Consider the following 22085-nt stretch of genomic DNA (forward strand, 5'->3'; position numbering starts at 1 on the left):
AGATTAAGTTAGTTGTTGGACGACCGTTAAAATGATAGGATATTAATAATTTTTCAAGCAATAAATGAGTATTTATAATTATATCAAATATTGGGAGCTCGTTGTAATTTACCCTTAAAATAAGTGATTATAATTTTTTTTTTTTTTGCTATTTACAAATCCGTGCTCGCGACATAGTTCACATTATTTAAATTGTTTATTTAATTTTTTAGTAATATGTGGTAGAATCTTGTTTGATTTATTTCAGGTAAATGTCATATACAGTATCCCTATAATATTATAAATGAGCAAATTACCTCATTGTAAGGTTACAGAGGTAATTTATTAATTTGCAATATCACAAGAGGATTGATTGCATTTTTTTCGATTTATTTCAGATGGAATTTCATTTTCAAATTAAATAAAATGCTAATGGAAGAAAAAATGTCATAATTGCAAGATATTGAGATAAGTTTGTCAATTAATGTAAATGAACTTTTTGATTAAAAATGTTGAACTGTCAATATGAGTTTCAAAATTTTCAATTATCAGACGGGAAGTCTTTTTTTTAAATAAGTGCACTGAACTGTTATTAATTAAAATAAATTGATTACAACCATTCTTTTCAAATATTAATATGTAATAAAAACTATTACAATAATAGATTAAAATAAACTAAAGCGAACATATATATATATATATATTTCTTGTTAATCTCAAACACCTCATCTTATTTAAAAAATCCAGCCCTCTTTCTCAACATCAATTCTTGTACACAATGATCAGCACCTTAACCAAAAAAATGTTACTAAAAACCAAAAAATTAAGAAGAGAAAGGTAAGGTATAGAAGACAAGAATCAAGTTTTGTTTCCTAACAATGGGCAAAATGGCTTGTTCAAATCATCCCTGTGACTTGGTATAACAAAGTGCCTCAACCTCCCCTCTTGCTTCTTCATGTACCCCTCACAAAGAAACTCCCTTGAGAACTTATCCTCCACCTCCCTATTCACATCATGCACAAACACATGAGTTTTCCCGCCGCCCTCCTGCCGGTTCCTGGCCATCATACCGGCAGTGTAGATGGCGGACATCCGCCCCGGCGCCTCCTCGTAGTAGCCGGTCGGTGCGTCGACCATGATCAAGTCCCATTCCATGTCATAGACTTCACTAGGCAAGCCCTTTAAAGCAAGCTGGCACATTGAGTATTGTGGATCAGAAATGGCTGTGCATTCAGGCCCTTTGCCTACTTGCATCAGATCACTTGCCTGATTGACTTTGCTGTCATAGGTTACATGGTATGACTCTAACATGGGGAACCTCCTCTTGATCTGCTCGATCCACGCCTCATCTTCCTCAAGGAAGATCGTCCGGCCCCCGTGGTTGAGGGAGTGCCACATGAGGCTGTCGTGTCCGAGCCCAAATATGAGGAAGTTGCATGGGGACTTCTTGTCCAGGATTCTTGATGTCACTGAGATTTCTTTGAGTGTTTGTTGGGGTGTGATGGTTGAGGTCGAGTAGTGGATCAGGGCTTGGGCTAGGGATGATGGGATTTTGTTGCAAGTTGGTGGGCAGGTGCTGTTTTTCGCGGTTCTTGGGAAGGATTTGGATCGAGGAATAAATGCAGGAGATGGAGGGCTGGTTTGGTCTGAAGAAGACAAGGTTGATCTTAGAATGAAGAGAATGAAGAAAGCTAGAATGACAATCATCAAGAAAAGTTTGAGGTTGAAAGAGTTGTGTGTTTTAGGCCTCATCTTTCCTTCCTGTGAACTTGAACTCTCGTGTGTTCAACTGATGTTCTTCAGACAAGGAAAAGCAAGCAAGAATTCTTGAGTTTCTAAATTGGGGTGTCTGAATGTGGAATTATAGCTACTTTCAGTTTGAGTTAAAGAAAGGGGGCTGGGTGACTGTAAGGCGTAGAGATCAAGTGATGGACGTGTCTATCTTTCTGGTGATGAAGACAAGAGAACTGCAAGAATTTTAGATGAAGCAAAATGGTTTGCTGGTGGATCAGAAGTTTGGTGTGAGATAGCAGATACTATGTAATGATGGAGTTTAAATTATCTATGATGTTGTTAGAAAGTCAGAAAGAAAGAAATACGGTTGTTTAAACGGTGTGTTTCGTGTTGAATAGCGAGGATTTTTCAACGTTAGCACGATATTGGTTGCATTACTGAAGTAGCATCAAGCTTAGTATTCGACGTGAAAATGCACAACTCATCCTGAGATTAATGTATCTTAAGCTTGTGCTTCTAGTGAAAGAAAAAAAGTACATACATCGAGTCTGAAAACACCGAACAGTGAGGATGGCACAACAGTATTAGGACTTGTGTTATGCTCATGTCGTGTGATCCACACCAATCAGAACGTTTTGGCTCCACTGTATATAAGAACTTGTGAACGAGAGAGTTTGTAAAAATTGAGGTTACCCGGAGAAACTTCCATAGTTGAACAAAATGGAGAATCAATCTCTATGTTCAACACACCTCTGCACAAAGCAGACACGAGACAAAGGTTGTAATGGAAAAGATCTATCCTTAACCTCCAGAATAAGTACTTGCATCTTACCGGCAAATGCAGAGACTTGATCCCATCTTGACTTAATTCTAGAAAGGTACTGTTTTACACAGCAAAATTTGCCAAAGACTGTACAGAATCTAATGGTAGTTCTGCCAATAGTAAGTCAGCCAGAATGCTGGCCGAATATCGTCCCAGGTTAGCAGGAATCAGCAGACCTTCATATAAAAGAAGGATTTACATATAAAAACTATACATCCTTTCTTACATGCCCAAAAAAATGTTCCATCCATCGTTGTAGAATCAATGTTCGCCCTATCTCTTGTGGAGTCGGGCTAAGAGTAATACATTTAGCCGAGGTTGAATTTTCTCTGTTCCACAAACTTCAGCAGGCCAGGCTGATAGCAGACATCATCCTGAACCTCCTCGTCAACAGCACGGAACAATACTTTGCCTCCGTGTCATTCTATTTCGCCATTCTTGATGTAGGGTAAAGGTGGAAGATACATTTTGAGCAGCAGCTTGTGGTTCGTTTCCATAATCAGTGGCCGTTATTCACGTATCCTAGGAGTGAATCTGTTTGTCCGTTATCAGTGTAGCCTTTTCTGGTCTTATTCTTGTCGATACGAGCTTTTCTGACGGCGATCTGGATCTGTTTCTCGTGCTCTTTGAGCATTTCCTCCACACTTCCACCAGGAGGCAACAGCGGTCCAGAATAATGCATTCTTGTCTTCTTAAAACCATAACCCTGTGTTTCAAACAAAAATGGTAAGTACTCGACACGACCCTTCTTATTTTTGCTTCAGTTTGTGAGACGTTGAACTATGAAAATGTAAAAGAAAAGTTCAAGTGACTTCTCACCGTATTATTCTCCTTGCGAGGTGCCTGTCCGTTACTCTTGTGGGGAGAATCTGGTCTGCCCAGCAAATGGTTAGACGACTCGCCTTCATTGATTTGTTCGTATCTTGTATTTGAACAATGGTCCGGCCAATGATCTCTGCTAAAATCGAGTTGTGAGCTTCCATCAGCCACCAAATTGGAGAATCTAGACAATCGTGATGTCGTTCCCTGGGGTTTAAAAGATCTCTGAATCTTCAACTCCCGACATCCTGTAGAATCCAATGCCCGGCGAGAATTGATGTGGAGCCCCTCGTCCGCAGCTTGTGACGAACTTCCAGATGAACCCATGAGCATGGAATGACCGGTTTGCAGGGATCCTCTGGAAGGTCCCATCGGGAAGCCAGAACCACCATTTTCTCCACGATTGTACATCTCACTGTTGCTTTTGGGGTTTGACTGTTCTTTCCATTTCTAAATATGAGACAGATGTGTGCAAATACGTGAATATACCCTCCCAGAAGATTTGCTTATATAGGCCAAAGGAGCCAATTGAGTAGACGTCAGAAGATAAATTTTACCTGTATTGACGCTTGTAGTTCGGCATTAGCATCGGGTGCTGGGACTGCTCTTGACTCTTTTGAGCCTTTTCTTGAAGATTCAGCTCCACCTCCCTTCCCGCCGGCCGCCTTCTGTCTGGTATCACGTTGAACCCGAGTTTGAAGTCAGAATGAAAGACAACATATACCAAGACTGAGAAAATACGAACTACAAAGAATTATACATATAAATGATGAAAATGATGCGCGGCGCCAACCTACATAGCCGGCACAAGATCATACCAAATGGCAAAGATAACAACTCCATTGAAGTAGAGATGGAATATATACCTTCTTGCCTCCTCATCTCGCATTTTGGCATCAAATTCTTTGCTAGGTGGGTATTTCGGCAGAGACGAAGGATCACAAGGAAGAGGCTTCGTCGTGAAGAACTGAAAAGGGACACCTCATAAATACAAAAATTGCGAAATACCAATGGACATCATGCTTGATCGACAAATAAAATAAAGGAAAAAGAAGAAAAAGATGAACATAGATTTGTTCCAAATGACAAAAAGTTTTCAAAATTCAAACACAAATCTCCAACTTGAGGCGTAAATGTTGTCCAACAGAAAACCTCAATGTCATTTCTGACATTGAACATGCAATCCAAAACACAAAGCACCGGTTCCTACAACCTCCTCCATCATAATAGCAACTCCTTAAGCATTCAGCGTCATCAAAAGCAACTTCTTAAGAACTTAGGCTACATTTATTAATCAATGGCATCCCTTACAGTTCGTTCTACACCCTGATTTAGCTTAAACGTTATTACTTATTCCAAGTTTTATATAGATTGCAGCATAAAAGTTCCAATATAAGCTCAGCTGCAACAGTTATAATAAACCACACTACTATCTTAAGTCACTGTGCCCGCCGCTATTCCAGCCTCAGAGCAACTGTTACAACCTATGCTTTAGAATTAAAATCCTCGACCTTTCTCAAAACTAATGACTCCTAATCGAGCAAAATATGGGACTTGATCAGTCACTGATAGGAGATGGAGCCCGTTTTACAAATTTATGCACAAAACTTTTAATTTGCTTTGCTGAACCACATGATTCACGGTGATTTATAATTTCATATGATAAAAAGTAGACCACCTCAATAACATAGCAGCTTCTGAGACCACAATGATCGATGTTACAATGATTTCAAGATGACCACATACTGTGAATCAAACTTCTGAGGGTTGGGAATGAAGGAATGCAACTTGGGAGAAAATGGAAATTGCTGGAGAGAAAACGAGTACCTCACTATGAAGTGCGGAAGTTGTCGTCCCTCTAAGCTCTGCTTCGAAAGCAAGGAGAGATTCCAAAAGCGATAAAGCCGAAGGAGGAAAGTCCTTGAATGTCTCAGTAATGCATCGTCTATAAGGATGTTGAGGTTTGAAGATTGTTGCGTGAGGTAATTTTGATGTTTTCCAGTATTCTTCTGAGGGTGAACCGCAAAGTTTAAATATTTTGTGCAGTTGTTCCACCTGCATGCAAAGTCGAGCACTTTTTTCAGCAAAACATCAACAAAGGGGAACTCTCAAAACTTGCACATAAATTATTTTAAGAGGTAAACAAAAGAAAAGAGCAAGGAAAAAGCTTTAAAATCAGATTAGTAGTTGTCTTTGTCCTTTCCTTGTATATCTTTTAGATACTTGAGTTTGCGTACATCAGCACCAATTTCATTTTCCCACCTAAACCCTTGCTGCTTAAGAGAATCACCGTGTGTGACTCATATGTTCAAGCCACCACTAAGTTTCCAAGATTTTTCATTTATTGTTACTGTTAGAAAAAAATAGTAGATTTTTCTTGATTGAGATCTTATGTTGTCTAATGCACATTATATTCAATTTTTGTTAGAATTTTAAATGCTCTTAACTTCAAATGACACTGAAAATGCATAAAAGAAATATTGATTAATGTCGAAGCTCCCAAAACTTTCACCAGGAGAAGAGAACGGAAGAGAGGAGTACCTAAACTAACGCTATGTCTTTAAAGACTGGTGGTTTAGGCAAGAGTACACTTAACGGGACTATACTCGTTAAAAAAAAAAAAAGTACCCAAAAGAACCTATGATCTGAAAGACAAGTATATTTACTTGGATAATTAGAATAATGACGTGCTCGAGCATAAATAGCAAAATGGAAAGAGCTGCTAAGCACATATTTGTAGAGATCAGGTGAATGATGCCAGCAATGCCATAATTGCCCGGATGATAATTCGCACGAAAAAGATACAGAAACTAAGATATGAATATCCATTCCTGATAAAATGTAATCTCAACAACAGGTAACTGACATAATTATTCATTTTTTTTAAAGTAGCAAAATAATTATTCAAATGCCAAGAAAATATTATCTTTGGGCATCTCTACACCGTTTAGAATTGAGCAATCATTAGATTATAATACAGTCAAGAAGATCCAGAATTAAATAAGACCAGATGAAAGAATTTAAATCTATTCAGTGGGAGGTTACCTCTGTCCTTCCGGGCATAATTGGTTTTCCGGCAAACAGTTCAGCAAGAATGCAACCTGAACTCCACAGATCTACAGACACTCCGTAGTCTGTTGCACCAAGCAAAAGCTCAGGTGGTCGATACCACAAGGTTACAACACGACTAGTTAGAGGCTGCTTTTTACTGGCGTGGAAAAAAGTCGCCAGCCCGAAATCACCAATTTTCAGATTTCCATGGTTGTCGATCAGAAGGTTTGAGCCCTTAATATCTCGGTGCAAGACTCCACGACTATGACAGTGTTCAAGTCCACGAAGCATCTGTTGCATGAAGCACTTGATCTGCTTGCCAATTACATAAACAAATATGAATGAATATCATGTATAAAGGAATCACCTGGCTTGATCCAATTACAACAAGAATAAGATCAGTAAACATTATCAGAAGCAGCAATACTGTGGAAAGAGAATGCATAAAGAATACAATGCTATAGTGGCATCATCTCCCATGACAAACTTCTCATGGTAATAAGGAGCATAGTAAAACATTATTTTTTAGGATCTCATGGGTAAAGACAGCTAGTGTATTTCCACGAAAAAATAAGAAATAACGCACCTGTGGTTCGGTAAGCCTGACAGCAGGTGAAGCTGCAAGTCCAGCAAGATCATGCTCCATGTATTCAAACACAAGGTATAAATTGCCTGAAACTCTGGAAGTGACAAGACCTTCAAGCCTCATGACATTTGGATGATCCAGCCTGCGTAGAATAAGGATTTCCCTAGACATGAAACGGACGCTTTCCGGATCCATGTTGACAAATCGCACTTTTTTCAGTGCAACAACTTTTCCGCTTTCAAGGTCACGAGCTCTGTACACGCTGCTATATGTACCTTGACCAATCTGGGAAGTTGGCAGAACAGTCGAATCAATTTAAGAACATATAAACTTTTAGAGGAGAAGAATAATTTAAACAATGTAAGTATGTCATAGAAACGTACAAAATTCCTGCAGAAGCTGAAATCAAGTTAATATTAAGTAGAATAGCATGCATTGCTGCGGAGGCACCAAGAACAACAACAAAAGGTTAAGGCTCTCCTAGGAGTTCCTTCAGAGCACTCTAAAGGTAAATGGTGAAGTGTCAGGAATATGAACCATAACGAGTAACAACAAACAAAGAACTTAAAAATTCCCAACTTCTCAACAAAAGCGCAAAGAAACTTGGCATGCTTGCACATAAAATTAGTTACACTCTTCACCTAAAAAGGCTAGCTTGCAAGTCTGCTCCACTATACAATAGTTGCTAAGAGCTTTTATGGATATTTCTCACAAATATACAAGCATCATGATTCCAGATGGGCGTCAAACATGCAAAGACCGACATAATAACTATATTAAATTTAAGCAGCAGGAACACCCTAAAGGAGACACCATTTGCTGCAATCTATGTTGAAGACAGAAATGTGCATGAAACAGACCTTATCCAACTTCTCGAAAGAATCTGCCTTTCGAGGTATCCATCCTTTGATGGCTTCCCCAGCGACAGAAGTCAGCCATGATGGCCATCCAGCAACAACTTGCGCCCCATCTACTCCATTTCGTACACTGAATACCCTACACATCTGAGGTTGCCCTCCTTGCTTACCAGGCTCCAATATCGCCCGTTTATGCGTGTGCGACGCTTCAGGTTTCTCAAAACCCATAGGCTTCCGATCCCCTTCCTCCCACCCAGCAGGAGTGGAGCCAGCACTTTTCTCCGCATTCTCTCTTGATATAAGCCTTGCAGTTGCATCATTGCCTCCATTATCAACCTCCACCACAACCTCCTCCTTCCTCGTCGAAGCTACCAATTTTTTCGAAGATTTCTTTGACCCTTTTTCTTTCTTGACTTTGTTGTCATCGTTTCCCCCTTTGGAGCAAACGCAGCCCATGCCGCATGAAAGCTTCAGCCCCTTGTTTCTCTTAACAGGAAGCTTAATGTTCCTGAAACATAAAACTAATTTATTCTTCCCAAATACCCGCAACATTGGGCAGAGGCCTTAACAGCATCCTCAGCATTCAAAAACAATTCCAACAGATCAGAGATCCTTAATTAGCACTGCAAACAAATACACCTTCATTCATACAACTCCGTTATGCAAAATGCAGCCCCCAAATTGAATCCAACTCCACAGATACCCTATCTACAGAAACAAAAGACGATAAATATTCTAAAATTCAAGTTCTTGAATCAACCTGACTCGAAATCCCAAATTTCAGTCCCTTCAAATTCTTAGCTGAATGCACAAATATTACACCAGAAACTTCGAAATCAAAGAACTCCAATCAAATTCAGAACCCTTCACAATGAAAAGAGAAATTAATCGCAGCCCAGATCACAAAATCAGATCTTCTCATCAGAAACCGACCCACATTGCTAGAAATCAAACAATGCAATTCGTTACAACAACCAATCAAAGCACAAGAAAAGGGTAACTCGTACTTTTTCTTGGGTCAAGAGAGAGAAGACTGACAAGCGAACAAGAAACTCACAATCAATCTGAAGCGTGAAATCTCTTTGCTTTGAGAATGGCTGTTCCTATACTTTCAACTGTCAATTGACTAGAACCGCCGATTGAATTCTAATCAACGATATCCCGTAAGAAAAGAAGAGCAAAAAATAGTTTCGAGAAACGGTGGGTGTTGAAGACAGAGGAATGCCTATCTAGAGAGCAGCGGAAGAGAGAAATTTTCGGATCTGAAGAGTACCTAGGAATGCGAATGACCGATTGATACTTGGTCCAAACAGGGTACTTGCCAAGAACCCAAAAGAAAATATCAAAAATAAAAATAAATAGCAGCATCAGAAGGAAAGGAAAAATCATAAAGATCCAATTTTATTAAAATGTGATTGGAATTAAACTGAAATTTTTCCATCAGAATATTGGTGTAAATATATATATATTTCCCATCAGAATATTCCCTACAGACTTGAGAGAGAGAGAAAGAGGAAAATAATTAAAAGATCCAATTTTTATTAAAATGGGAATGGAATTTTAGAACGAAAATTGATTCCCATCAAAAAATTCTCTACCTACAATACAGATACAGTCTTTCAAGAAAGAGAGAGATTTTGAACAAGAGAGAGAGAGAGGCAGGCACTCTCGTGAGGAAGAAGGAAGGAACACAGTAAGAACGTAGGGCCCACATCAAAGCGATCACACACAAGACACGAAGACACGTGGCATAATGGGACACGCAGTGGGACCCACCACGGGTGCTAGGTGACAACACAAATATCTAAAAATTTGGTTTTGCTGATTTGTAGAATCATGTGCATTCTAAAAAGGGCGGAAAGAAAAACATAATAAATTTTCCAAAAAAATAATAAAAATAAGCGTAAATTGCTTCCACACCCCTAAAATTATACTTAATCACACAAGCACGCCCCTGCACTTTATAAAATTAGGAAAGCACCCCTTGAGGGGGTGCTTGTATAAAATTTCGTTGTTGAATAAGGGTTGTACATGATAATTGCAACTACAACCCTAATTAATGTACTTATAATTTTGTAAAAGGTATGTGGCATCTGTATAGTTAAAGATCAGATATGCCAATGAAATTTATTTTAAAAATTATTATACAAATAAAAGGGTTAATTATACTTATACCTCTTCTAAAAATACGAAATTATATTTACACCTCTATTAGGATTTAGATAAAAAAATATTTACATAAGCAATAAAAAATAGATAAATTTTTAATTTTGCCCCTCATTTATATTTTTTTATATGTATTTTTTGTATTTATAAAAAAATAAATTAAAATATATATATGTGTGTGTGCAGTGAAGTAAACATCATCCCTTATAAGTACAAAATAATTATATGAGAACGGTAAATGGGGCACAAATAAAATTTTATATTTTTTTATAATTTTATTATTTTTGTATTTATAAAGGAATAAATTAATATACATATACATATATGCAGTGAAGTTAACACCATTCCTTATAAATACAAAATAATCATATGAGGACGATAAATGAGGATATAAATAAAAAAATTGTTTTTTTTATAATTTTAGTATTTTTCATTCAAATTTTAATAAAATAAAATTAAGTATAAATAATAAAATTTTAGAGGGAACGTAAGTATATTTTTAATATTTTTTTAAAAAGTTATAATTTCGCATTTTCAAATGCAATTTATGTGTAGTCAAGGGGGCTGGTGTAGGGGCAACATCTCGTCTCAATGGACCACTCTCATTTATAATTTTGAATTTTTTTATTAATTCTTGATTAATGTTTTGCCACTTTGATATATATATATATATATATAATTTTTCTTAACAATAATTAAAATTAAAAAATATATATTTGTTTATATGTATTATTATTTAAAATATATTCATTTGACAACACAGTTTAATAAAAAATTTGCCAAATAATTTTATATAGCTTGTAAATTCTAATTATAAGATGTTTCGTAAAAATATATAAGTTCGGACAAATACCCTGTTCGTTGTACTAGGTTTAATTTTGATTGTCTTGGTGTGGATACGGTGATTAAACTGGACAATATTCCAATAAGTTTCGATGAAGTGAACCATTTCACGGCAATTATATTCTTTTAACTAGGATAACCGCGGTCAATTTGACCTATCATAATACTTTTAAGCACAACACCAAAAAATAAAATAAAATTTGCTCAGTGATTTCAAATAAAATATATAAATAAATTGCATTTTAGAAATAAAAGCAAGGGGTCTAATTATGCAAATACTTCTTATTTTTTTATAAAATTATAAGTACATCCCTGAGTTTGCAGTTATAATTACAACTATATCCTCATATTAACGGCAATATTTTACATAACAATCCTTGAGATAAATTACACGAACATTCATCATGGAGTACACTTTGTAATTCTACAACGAACATGGATTATTTGTGTAATTAGATATAATTTTAGGTCGTATCAATGTAATTTATCCTAAAAATAAGGGTAAATACAACGACATATCCCAATGTTTAACATTGTTGCCTTTTTGTTGTTTAATAAATTATAAATATCCCCATGACTTCAACTCAGTTTAACAACGAGCCTATTTCGTTAGCTTCCGTTACGTTTTCATCAAAAAAATTTATAATAAAATGATTAAAATACCCTTTATAAAAAATAGAAAGGAAAAAGTAGTATTATTCACCCATCATCTAAGGGTTACGTAATTATTTTTCATTTAAAGAAAGTATTTGTAAATTTTCAAGCAAATGTGGTATTTATAATTATGCCAAATTTTATGAAAGAGAAATTTTTCACGGGACATTAAATGCTATTTTTATTTTTTCTTTGGGATAATTTTCACATTTTCAGTTTATTTTCGCGTATATCGTTATTTACTTTATAGACTTAACAAATTTTACGATTTACTTCATTTTACATCCATTTTTAATTTATCAAAGCTTTCACAAATAAATAAAGAGTAAAAAATTATTATTATTAGAGATAATTGCATGGTCATCTCTTGAAATTTGGTGTAATTATACATAGACGTCTTGTAAATTGAAAAATTATATATAGCACTCATGATGTCCGATCTGTCTAATAAATAGACAATTCCGTTAGTCAAATTTTTTCGAATTTGTTAATATTAAAAATAATGAATGAAAATACATATTTACCATCAATTGACTATTGCAGATCAAATAAATCTTTTTTTCCTCACCAAACTACATTTGTATAACTTCATATAATAATGTATGTGAAGATGTATATCTTTATACTTATAAAGATAACTCATAAAAGATTTGTTTGACATGCAATAAGTCAATATACTTAACTTTTTTTCTAATATCAATAAACTAAGTGAATTCTGACTGACGGATAGATATATTTGTTAGATCAAAATAAACGTTAGCTGTGCTAAATTTAATTTTCTAAATTATATGGAAGTCATGCGCAATTACGCCAAACTATAAGAGATGGTGGTGTAGTTATCCCTTATTATTACTAATATAAAAATAAATTACTTATTATTAACAAAAAATAGTTAGTGACATCGCAATATTAAATTTGGAATACCAATTATATCTTCAACTATCTATAACAATACAATTATTTATTTATTTTAAATTATTAATATTATTTTTTAACCGTCAATCTTCTATCATATTTATTTCCCATTTATTCTCGTGTTTATCACTTGCTCAACTTTTAATTAGATACTTATTATTTATTTTTAAAATTTTTGTCATGTCAATTTGATTATATGTCATGATAGCTAGTACCCCTAAATTACGAGCGACATATAATTGGAACAACAACCTACGACGGATTAAAAATAAAATAAATAAATAATGTAATAAAAACAAAATAAAGAAATTTAATGAAAATTCACATTATGCAGCAATCAACAATTTTTATTTAAGAAATAAATAATAGGAATAATTGCCCTCCCCCTCCAGAAATTTAGTGTACTTATACATAAACTACTTATGGTTTGAGAAATTACGTTTGGCATTAGTGAGTTTGCTTTCATCTAACAAATAAGTCTCTCGTCAGTTAAAATTCACCAAATTTGCTGATATTAATAAAAAGATTGAATAATTGATATTTACTCTCGATTGACTTATTGTAGGTCATATAATTTTTTCTGACTAAACTCCCTTATAACGGTGAAGATATACCTCTTCACATGCATTAATGCGTGAAGACGTATGAGGGTAGTTTAGTTATAAAAATATTCTTTTTACATATAATAAGTTAGTAATAAGTTAATTGGAGGAAAAATATATTTTTTTAATCTTTTTATTGATATCAATAAATTCAATGAAAATTGACTAAGGAGGAACTTATTTGTTATATGAAATTAAATATCAGGGTTGATGAATGTAATTTGCCAAACTACATAAATTTTATTTATAATTACAAGAAACCTCATAAGAGGGGGACATAATTATCCCTTAATAGTAAATGCAGCTTCAAGACTTAATTAAATTATGGGAGGTTTGGTGTAATTACACATAAATCTCTTGTGGTTTGAAAAATTATATTTAACACTCTTGAGATTTTCGTCTGATAAACAAGCCCATCGTTAGTTAATATATATATATATACCCCCAATTGATTTATTGCAAGTTAAATAAATTTTTTTATGATCAAATTGCTCTCATAAATCTTCACGTATTAATAAATGTGAGAATGTATATTTTCACCGTTATAAGAATAATTTAGTTGGAAAAAAATTATTTGACATACAATAAGTCAGTAATAAATCAATCGAGAATAAATATTAATTTTTTTACTAATATCAATAAATTCAATAAATTTTAATTAATAGAGAAATTTATTTATTAAATAAAAGCAAATATAAGAAGTATTAGATATAATTTTTTAAACTATAAAAAATTTATGTATAATTACATTAAAACTCAGAGAGAGTAGTGTTGTTATCCGTTAAATTATTTGTTTTGCTTCTTTATTTTTTATTTTTATTTTAGTAATAATGAGTTTTTGGTTTATTGGCTGGCGACAGGCTGTCAGCAACAAAGTCCCACTCTCTCTCTCTCTTACAAGACTAGTCCTCCTTACCTTACAATGTTCTCTTCTCTCTCTCTCTCTCTTCCCTCACATACACAAACTTCAAGCTTCTCTCTGTTGTTTCTCCATTCAATTTCTTCTCTCTCACTAGCGTTTCTTGGCTGGATTTCAGATTTCCTCCTTTCAGCTTCCCGGATCGTTGATGCGCAACTCGTAAGCTTTCTCCTTATCCTTTTTTTTTCTATGTTTTATTGGAGTTTTTGTTTTAATGGTGAATTTAGGGCGAGTGTTTTTGGTTTTGTATTTTGGTGATGAATGTGTTGTTTTTGAGGAGGTTTCTCAGCATTCTATTGTCCCCACTTGTTTTGGATAATTCTTCTATGTTGTTGTCATTTTGTTTTTTTTTTGTTTTTTATTAATTTTTGTGGATGAACTGTGGTCTGCATGTGTGTTTATTGTGAGTTTTTTTACATGGCATTTGGTCTTGTTTTTCAATTAAAATGGAATTTTGAATTATTATTCTGCTGGTTGAGTACTGTTTCGTGTGGTGAATTTAGATAGAAGGAATAAGTGTGTCCTTGAACACGGATGCTTGCTTGTATAAAGTTTCCGGGAGGCTGATTACGTGCTTTTGTGATTTATTTATCATGATTTTAAGCAAATGGGTTTTAAAGTAGTTTGCAGTTTAAAAAATTATTCGATATGGATGACCAATAGATTTCTGAAATAATTGGAATTTAGGATTTGGTCATTCCACGATCTAGAAATGTACTCCTATTGTTGAAGATACTCGGAACCGGATAAGATTTGCAGTGGACACAAGTTCCAAGTTCCTGAGAGAATCTGAACACGATTGAAAGATCTTAGGTTGGCATACGGCAATGTGCAATAAACATTGTTGACATGAGTTTGCTTTGTAATTTGACTGCTGTATGCAACTTTATTGGTGCTTTCCTTGTGTATGTGATTTGCCATAAAGACATTTTGATTTTGCTGTATGCAAAGTTAACTTTACCGGTGCTTTACTTGTGACCATGGTTTGCTATAAGGCACCAGTTGTGCACATTGTTACAGGGTTTGGTAAGTCTTGATGAGTTTGTACAAATGCACAAATTGCATTCCTCGTCTTTTCTACCAGAGATGTATTTTTAAAATTAAAAGGATGATTGTATCCGACAGTTGTCTTTTCTCTACGTCAATGTTATGTTGCCACGAGTATGTATGTGGTCCTACAGAGTAAAAGGTTATTTAAGATGTTGGCTATATTGCTCGTGGGATCAATAAGAAAGCTAAGATGCTGAGAATTTTTGTTATGAGAGATATTAATGTAATCTTGGTACTGCAATTTTGCCACATGGGTGTTATCTTATGCGTGAACCTTGATTGGAACAATTCTAGTTGGACGGGGCTTGCTTCAGCATATGAGGCGTGTCCATCTGCGTACAATGAACATTTAGTTGTCTTTCTTTTCAAGAATGGTGCCGCATCTTTGCTTCTTTTTCTAGTTTCTGATCATGAAGTCATGCAGCAAAAAGGTGAAGATTTCCATAAATTATGTTCTACTAATTTTTGGCTTTCCGTACCCAATTCCTCTGGACCTGGGTTTGTACTTTTGCTCCAATATAATTATTAGTTTCCAATATACAAACCGCTTAGTCATTTAAGTAATTATGTTGCTGATGATAATATGAGCAACTCTCTTTTCCTACTTGATCAAATTTGCTAAAAATCTTAACTGTGCTGAACAGTGGTGCATTTCAGAAGAACTCATTTCAGATTTGATTTGTTTTTGCTTTCTTTTATCACTGAGGACCTCGCTGTCTCTGGTTTGATGTGCAGATTTGGCAATTTTGGGTTTGGCCATAATTGCTGAATTGTGGAATTAGATCTTCATGCTCCTTTCCTTGCATTGTCTTTTTTCCCTTTCTTGATTGTCTCCATTTAAATTTTGATCACAGTAAATAGTTCTGGAAGAATCTGTTGAGTTTATTTCTTTTATGCCGTTATGGACTGAGATTCTTTTCATGTCTGTGTGTTGCTTTATATCCCCAAGAACAGATAATTCTTGTCGCGCAGTGCTAGTGCGTTAGAAATGCACGCGTAGCAAGCCCTATACACTGTAATACTAACACTAATTAGAGATGAACCCTCTTATATCATTCACAAGCCATGTACATTCTAATATCAACACTAATTATGAATGAACCCTCTTATGTCATCTATGATTTTGGCTTATTTTCCTTAAGCGGAGTAGTTAAGCTGTTTCTTCTCTTTGGTTGACAATTAATGATTTTCAATAACTCGTTCATGTTGCAGGTTCCTTTTCCAAGTCGGAAAGTTGTAAAGCAATTCTGTTTCTTCCATTCTTGCTTTTGGTGAATCCAATCAATCTCTCAAGTGGCCATATATGATTGTTTTGGAGTAAATAGGAGACTCCACTGATTTCTTTCAAGTTTTCTCAGTTTGCTTGCACTTTCTGAGGAATCCTTTACCCGGAGGAGGTTTTTATTGTGTCCATGCTGGCAGAGAGCATGCGTGGATTCTTTGCTTTGGGTAATGCCCCTGACGAGATTTATTGCTGATGCACTTGATGTGGTGACAATTTGTCTTGTCGCTGTGTTTGTCCTTCTGGGTTTGTTTTGTCTTGTACATTTGTTCTACTTCCGCAATGAGATCCGCAGTCAAGGTCTTGTCCAGCTTAATTTTTTCAATGGTCCTTGGATTATCAGAATTACATACATCTTTTTTGCTGGCTGGTGGGGCATTGGTGAGATTATTCGGTTGAATCTATTGAGACGCAAAGGAAGAATCTTGCATGCCCTCAGTTTGAAATGGCAGGAAAATGTTTGCAAATGCTACATTGTCTCCAACCTGGGATTTGCAGAACCATGCCTGTTTCTCACCCTCATTTTTCTTCTTCGTGCATCGTTACAGAGGTCCGGAACTTTAAGTCAGAATTGGAACTCGAAGACAGCTGGTTTTGTTCTTCTTTTTTGCTTCCCGATGGTGATTCTTCAACTTGTAATTATTTTAATTGCACCGAGGTATAAGGACAAACACATCCTGAACCTGCCTTCTTCTTTCATGAATGCGGCTACTTCTTCCCATACAAAGGACGATGATGTTGCCCTCTGCACTTACCCATTATTGAGTACCATCTTTCTTGGTCTTTTTGCTACTGTGCTAACTGCCTATATGTTCTGGCTAGGAAGGCGAATTCTTCACTTGGTCATCAATAAGGGTCTGCAAAGGAGAGTGTATACATTAATCTTTTCTATTTCTGGTTTTTTTCCGTTACGAGTTCTTCTGCTTGGTTTGTCTGTCCTATCTAGGCCCGAGAAGGTTGTGTTTGATGCCATTGTATTCTTGGCTTTTCTATCCCTTTTATGCTGTGCCTGTGTTGGTATCTGCATGCTGGTCTACCTCCCGATTGCAGATTCTCTAGCTTTGAGGAATCTGCATAAAGACACAGAAGCTAGGACCGATGGTGATGAGTGCAACGACTCCGCATCACTAATACCTAATCAGAGCCCTGCTGAAGGTGGAAGTACCATGAGTAGTCCCACACGGAACTCATCTGCTTCATCAAACCGTGGATCAATTTCTTTCCGGACAAAGGAAAAAGACAACGCATCTGGAGCAGGTTTCGTGGAACTGAGCCTCTTCACACCAAGCCAGCACTCTTCACCACCTGGGTCACCTAGACTTCTTGGCTGGCCGATGATCTCGCCCGCACAAGGTCAGGAACCCTAAACCCTTCTGCTGATGATGAAAGGCCATGGTAACAGACGTTTTTGTGGTGGGAACTCACTGTTTGTATAGGAATTACTTAGCATATTTTAATAAGGATTGCTAATTTTGTTTCTCTTTTTCCCCCCTTGTTTTTGGGTATTGAGATGTAGTGGGTTTGCTTGTTATCCACCTCATTTTTTTCCTGGTGGCACTTTGATTCTGTATCTCTTAAATTTCAGCCTCTTATGACAATTTTACAGCTTGCTACTCGATCAACTTAAGTTAATGATACTGTTTTTACTTGGATTACTATCGGGTTCTTGAATTAAAAACGGGACGGGCCTTCATAACGCAAAGTAACACACATTTTGAAACTAAAGGATGTTTTGATGGAACTATAATAAGAAGTTAATCGGAGAATCACTATATTGTTCGGTGGAATTACACATAGATTTCATGTGGTTTGAAAAATTACATTCAACATTTTTTAGGTATGTTTCTCTTTAGCAAATAAATTTTTTTGTTAGATACAATTTACCGAATGTGTTGATATTAATAAAAAAAATTAATATAAAAATTTATATTATCCCGATTGTTTTATTGTTAATTTATTACATGTCAAATAAATTTTTTTATCGTTAAATTATAACTTACTCTAAATCTTAGGGATGAGAATGTAATTATCCCTAAGTTATATTATGAACAATAATTGTGATTTAAATGGGAATATATTTTGTAATGGTTTGAATTATTAAGGTAAATTATGATAAATTCTCTTAAAAATTTGATATAATTATAAATCATATTTTTAAAAAAATTATAAATAAATTAAAAAATTAACAGCTATTTAACAAATATTATCTCGTAAGCAGGTGTTTATTAGAAGCACATTATATTATAACACAAAAAAATATTTATAATTATGTTGGGAGAAGTGGTTATAATTTATACGAATAATTATTGTAAACACATTGAAGAATGAGATGTTGAGAAGCGACAGGGGCAAAAGTGGGAATTGAGACGTGCCGCCACCTCAAAAGCCGTATTCCTTTTACCGAGTCACCATCGCCTCCTCAAATAAATAAAGGCCCGTCTGCAAATCTTCTCTGCTTTTTCACCTCCGACGCCGAAAATAAAAAGCATTTCGAAACCCTAGCCACAAGTAGAGTAGTTTCTTCGTTTTGGCCGAGAGGATCCGATATGGCGTCGTTCAATGAGGCACCGCCCGGCGACGTGAAATCCGGTGAGAAGATCTTTAAGACCAAGTGCGCTCAGTGCCACACCGTCGATAAAGGCGCCGGCCACAAGCAAGGTTCGTTTTTTTTTTCCCCCTCAAAATATTTTGCGTTTTTAATTCCTAGTTCGAGAAATCGTTCTTGTAGTAGTAGTGTTTTTTTTTTTTTTTAAATATCTGTTGATCTATGTTTGCGAGATCTGATTATATTTGTCTTATTTACGTTTGTGGTGTTGTTAGTATGGATCTCGGGTTAGTCATTGTGTGTTCTTTTCCCTCTTGTATATTGGGTCCGTTTATTCATGTCTTATTTAACCGGCGGTCGTTGTGTATTGATGATGTTTTTCGTTGTGTGATGAAGTAAGTAAATCATGATTGAGCTCAACAATTTCCTGCTCCTTTTTCCTTTTTTGCTGCAATTGCAAGCGGTATTTCAGCTTATTGAAACGTTTCCGCTGAATTTGGTCTTATTAGTAGAAATATTGTGTGGTCAAGTTAGGAGTTATTTATTTTTTATTAGTAAAAAAAATTAATATAATTAATTTAAATGTGTTAATATTAATATGTCGAGCTCGACATTAAAATTAATTTTATATAATTAATTTATAACAAACATTAACTAAACGAAATTAAAAAAAAAAAGACCAAGTCGTGAAAAGAGAACAGACTTGGTGTCGTGATATTAATCGTGTTTTAATATCACGATTTGGCCATTTCCGGCCAAAAAAAATTAATTTTAATGTCAATCACGACTCGACATATTAATATTAATACATTTAAATTAATTATATTAATATAAATTTTTTTTACTAATAAAAAATTAAATAACTCGTCAGGTCAGCCCCTATGTAGTTTATTGTCTTACTTTGTGTTGAGTTGGTTGCCAGTCGATGGTTGCTATCATATATCTGCTTTCATTTTCAGTGGGGCTCGTGGTCTTGTAGATTCAGAATTTGCCTTGTAGACTTTTTATATTATTTATGCATGTTCTTTCTTATAGTTTCAAGTATATGCTATATGCTCGTGTCTTTGAAATCCAGGCCCCAACTTGAATGGCCTTTTTGGAAGGCAATCTGGCACCACCCCTGGTTATTCGTACTCTGCTGCCAACAAGAACATGGCTGTAATTTGGGGAGAGAATACACTCTATGATTACTTACTCAATCCTAAGAAGGTACGTACGCATGTGTGTTTCCCTTTTTTCCCCAGTAAATGTCTTTGCGAAAGTTAATATAGTCCTGAACTAATTTATTCAAAAAGACATTCTTTTGGATTTTTGATTCAGTTATCTGATATCATATTTAGATAGTTTCGTCTATATACTCTGGATATTGGATATCGGACCTGGATTCTTGTAGTTCCCTGGAAATTGGTTTTGTTAGACTTGTCTGTTTTTCCAAAATTTGGTAACCAAACTTTATGTCTGTTTCCGGTTGGAATGTCTGAAATAAGGCTTATTTCCTATGACCCGACCCCCCCACCCAGTCGAAAACCACTTAACACTTCAAACTCTCAATTGCTACTTCCAGTGAAGTACTTTGAAGATATATATGAAACTTTATTGTCCCAATTGTTATCAGAAACTTGTGTCAAGTTAAAATAGTTGTAATATTGGGAGAAGAGGATGTATTATTCTACAGAGCTTAAAGGATTGTTAAGATTCCAACTAACGGAAAGTTAATGGTTTACAGCCAAACTCTGATGTTTCATTCTTTTTTGTGGGTTTGGTTTCTCTTTCCTTTGTGGGGGTTAAGCCCGGCATTTTTACGTAGATAAATGCCGTTTAGCTTCTAGCTTTTCTTTGTTGAGTTGTAAAACCCCTCGAGAGTTCTGTATCGCTGCTTGTATTTCATTTTTCAATATTGCTACTATGGTTATCCTAGTGAGTGAGAGAGAAAGAGAGAGAAGTTTAATGCCATCTCAAAATGGGTGTGTTTTGTTGCTGCAGTACATTCCTGGCACTAAGATGGTCTTCCCTGGGCTGAAGAAACCTCAAGAACGTGCAGATCTAATTGCTTATCTCAAGGAGGCAACTGCTTGAAGATTATTTAAAGAACATATTACTTTTCCTGAGAGTTAGAGACATTTGGTATCTGTTCAGGCGGTATTTTTTTTCCCAGTAAACATAGCTGAACGATACTTTGTTGAATAATAGCGTCATATTCTACGCCGTGATGTTCTCTTTGGCCTTTGCCAGCGGTAGAGAATTTTGGTGCCGAGTATAGGCTTTGTTGAGACATTGTTTTATTGAAAAAACACGTAACCAAGCGATCAATTGTGAAATCTAATGGATTTCGTTTGCCTTTTAGTAGTTCAAGATTATTTAAATTTGGTTTGAGTGTATAAGTACTCTGATATTTCTTCCTGGATTTTAGTTTGTTTTATGTACTTGGAATATCGACGAGTTGGACATAGAGTTTTTGGACTTTTTAGGTCATGCTTAGTTTATTAACTTAGACCTTAGGCTTTTGATAGTTTATTGCTGAATGAATCTGTTAATAGAGTTCAGCTATTTAAAGAAAAATAGTTATTATCTTGTTAGGTAAAACATGTATAGAACTCGATAAAATTTAGATTCTGTCAAGAGTCGAGCAGACTCGGCCAAATATATCCTAGTAGCAACATTCCAGTAAACTATTAGAATCAAATGATAAATACAAAAAAATGAGAAAAGCAAGATGTACTGAAAAATAGAAAAATATTAAGAATTGCTTGGACAATTTCGTGCTGATCGACAGCCTTTCATGTTGAAAGTTCCTTTCTAAGAGAATGGGCGGTAGAATCTGGAACTCAAATCGAATAAAAAATTAGTGATTAAAATTTCACCTATCAATACAAGAAAAACATTAAACTTTGGAGGACTCACGTTCAGACACATTCATCTCTTGTTCTGTATCAACTTGGTTTCAATCATCACCAGACTTGTGGCTAGTGACTAGTGAGCAGTGAGCAGTAATTATATTTTCTAAATATTCGTATGTGATTGGTTAAAGAGCAGTAAAAAGGTTGGTGACCATCTTTAAACCTGAGTCCAAAGGCTTAAAATGAAGTCCAGTTAGATACAAGTTGGATAGTACAGTGTACAAAGTATACAAGTGGCATTGCGTCTCTTTCAAAACATTACTTATTATTGCAGTTTGGAAAATAATATAGCAACAATAAGCCTAACTAAAATAAAAAATCTAGAAGAGACTCATAATTCCTAGTGCCTTTGTATGGTTGTAA

At 35.2% G+C, this 22085-nt stretch overlaps 4 protein-coding genes across 5 annotated transcripts; 2 read left to right on the top strand and 2 right to left on the bottom strand.

Annotated features, from left to right (window-relative positions):
• Positions 1-670: 670 nt before the first annotated feature.
• On the bottom strand, positions 671-1859 carry GXM3 (glucuronoxylan 4-O-methyltransferase-like protein (DUF579)). Its single transcript, XM_011093980.3, has one exon. The coding sequence runs from the start codon at positions 1729-1731 to the stop codon at positions 838-840; it is 894 nt and encodes a 297-aa protein (XP_011092282.1). The 5' UTR covers positions 1732-1859; the 3' UTR covers positions 671-837.
• A 682-nt stretch (positions 1860-2541) lies between these two features.
• LOC105172513 (Protein kinase superfamily protein) lies at positions 2542-9487 on the bottom strand. Of its 2 annotated transcripts, none has more exons than XM_011093979.3 (9): positions 8907-9487; positions 7853-8357; positions 6993-7277; positions 6401-6718; positions 5183-5410; positions 4222-4322; positions 3913-4027; positions 3356-3805; positions 2542-3242 (listed from the first exon to the last, which is right to left on the bottom strand). In XM_011093979.3, exons 2-9 carry the CDS (start codon positions 8303-8305, stop codon positions 3036-3038), a joined length of 2157 nt encoding a protein of 718 aa, XP_011092281.1. In that variant the 5' UTR covers positions 8306-8357; positions 8907-9487; the 3' UTR covers positions 2542-3035. The 2 variants fall into 2 exon arrangements, with proteins under 2 accessions (XP_011092281.1, XP_020552887.1); XM_020697228.2 differs by having other exon boundaries at positions 7853-8713.
• Positions 9488-13936: 4449 nt separating this feature from the next.
• Positions 13937-17912, top strand: LOC105172512 (uncharacterized). Its single transcript, XM_011093973.3, has 2 exons — positions 13937-14107; positions 16211-17912. Exon 2 carries the CDS (start codon positions 16451-16453, stop codon positions 17645-17647), a length of 1197 nt encoding a protein of 398 aa, XP_011092275.1. The 5' UTR covers positions 13937-14107; positions 16211-16450; the 3' UTR covers positions 17648-17912.
• A 774-nt stretch (positions 17913-18686) lies between these two features.
• On the top strand, positions 18687-21030 carry LOC105172511 (cytochrome c-like). The gene is made up of 3 exons (XM_020697047.2): positions 18687-18938; positions 19901-20034; positions 20809-21030. Exons 1-3 carry the CDS (start codon positions 18827-18829, stop codon positions 20899-20901), a joined length of 339 nt encoding a protein of 112 aa, XP_020552706.1. The 5' UTR covers positions 18687-18826; the 3' UTR covers positions 20902-21030.
• The last annotated feature ends 1055 nt before the right edge of the window (positions 21031-22085 follow it).

This window comes from Sesamum indicum, linkage group LG10 (genome assembly GCF_026168435.1).
Source record: "Sesamum indicum cultivar Baizhima isolate 11 linkage group LG10, ASM2616843v1, whole genome shotgun sequence".
NCBI lineage: Eukaryota > Viridiplantae > Streptophyta > Magnoliopsida > Lamiales > Pedaliaceae > Sesamum > Sesamum indicum.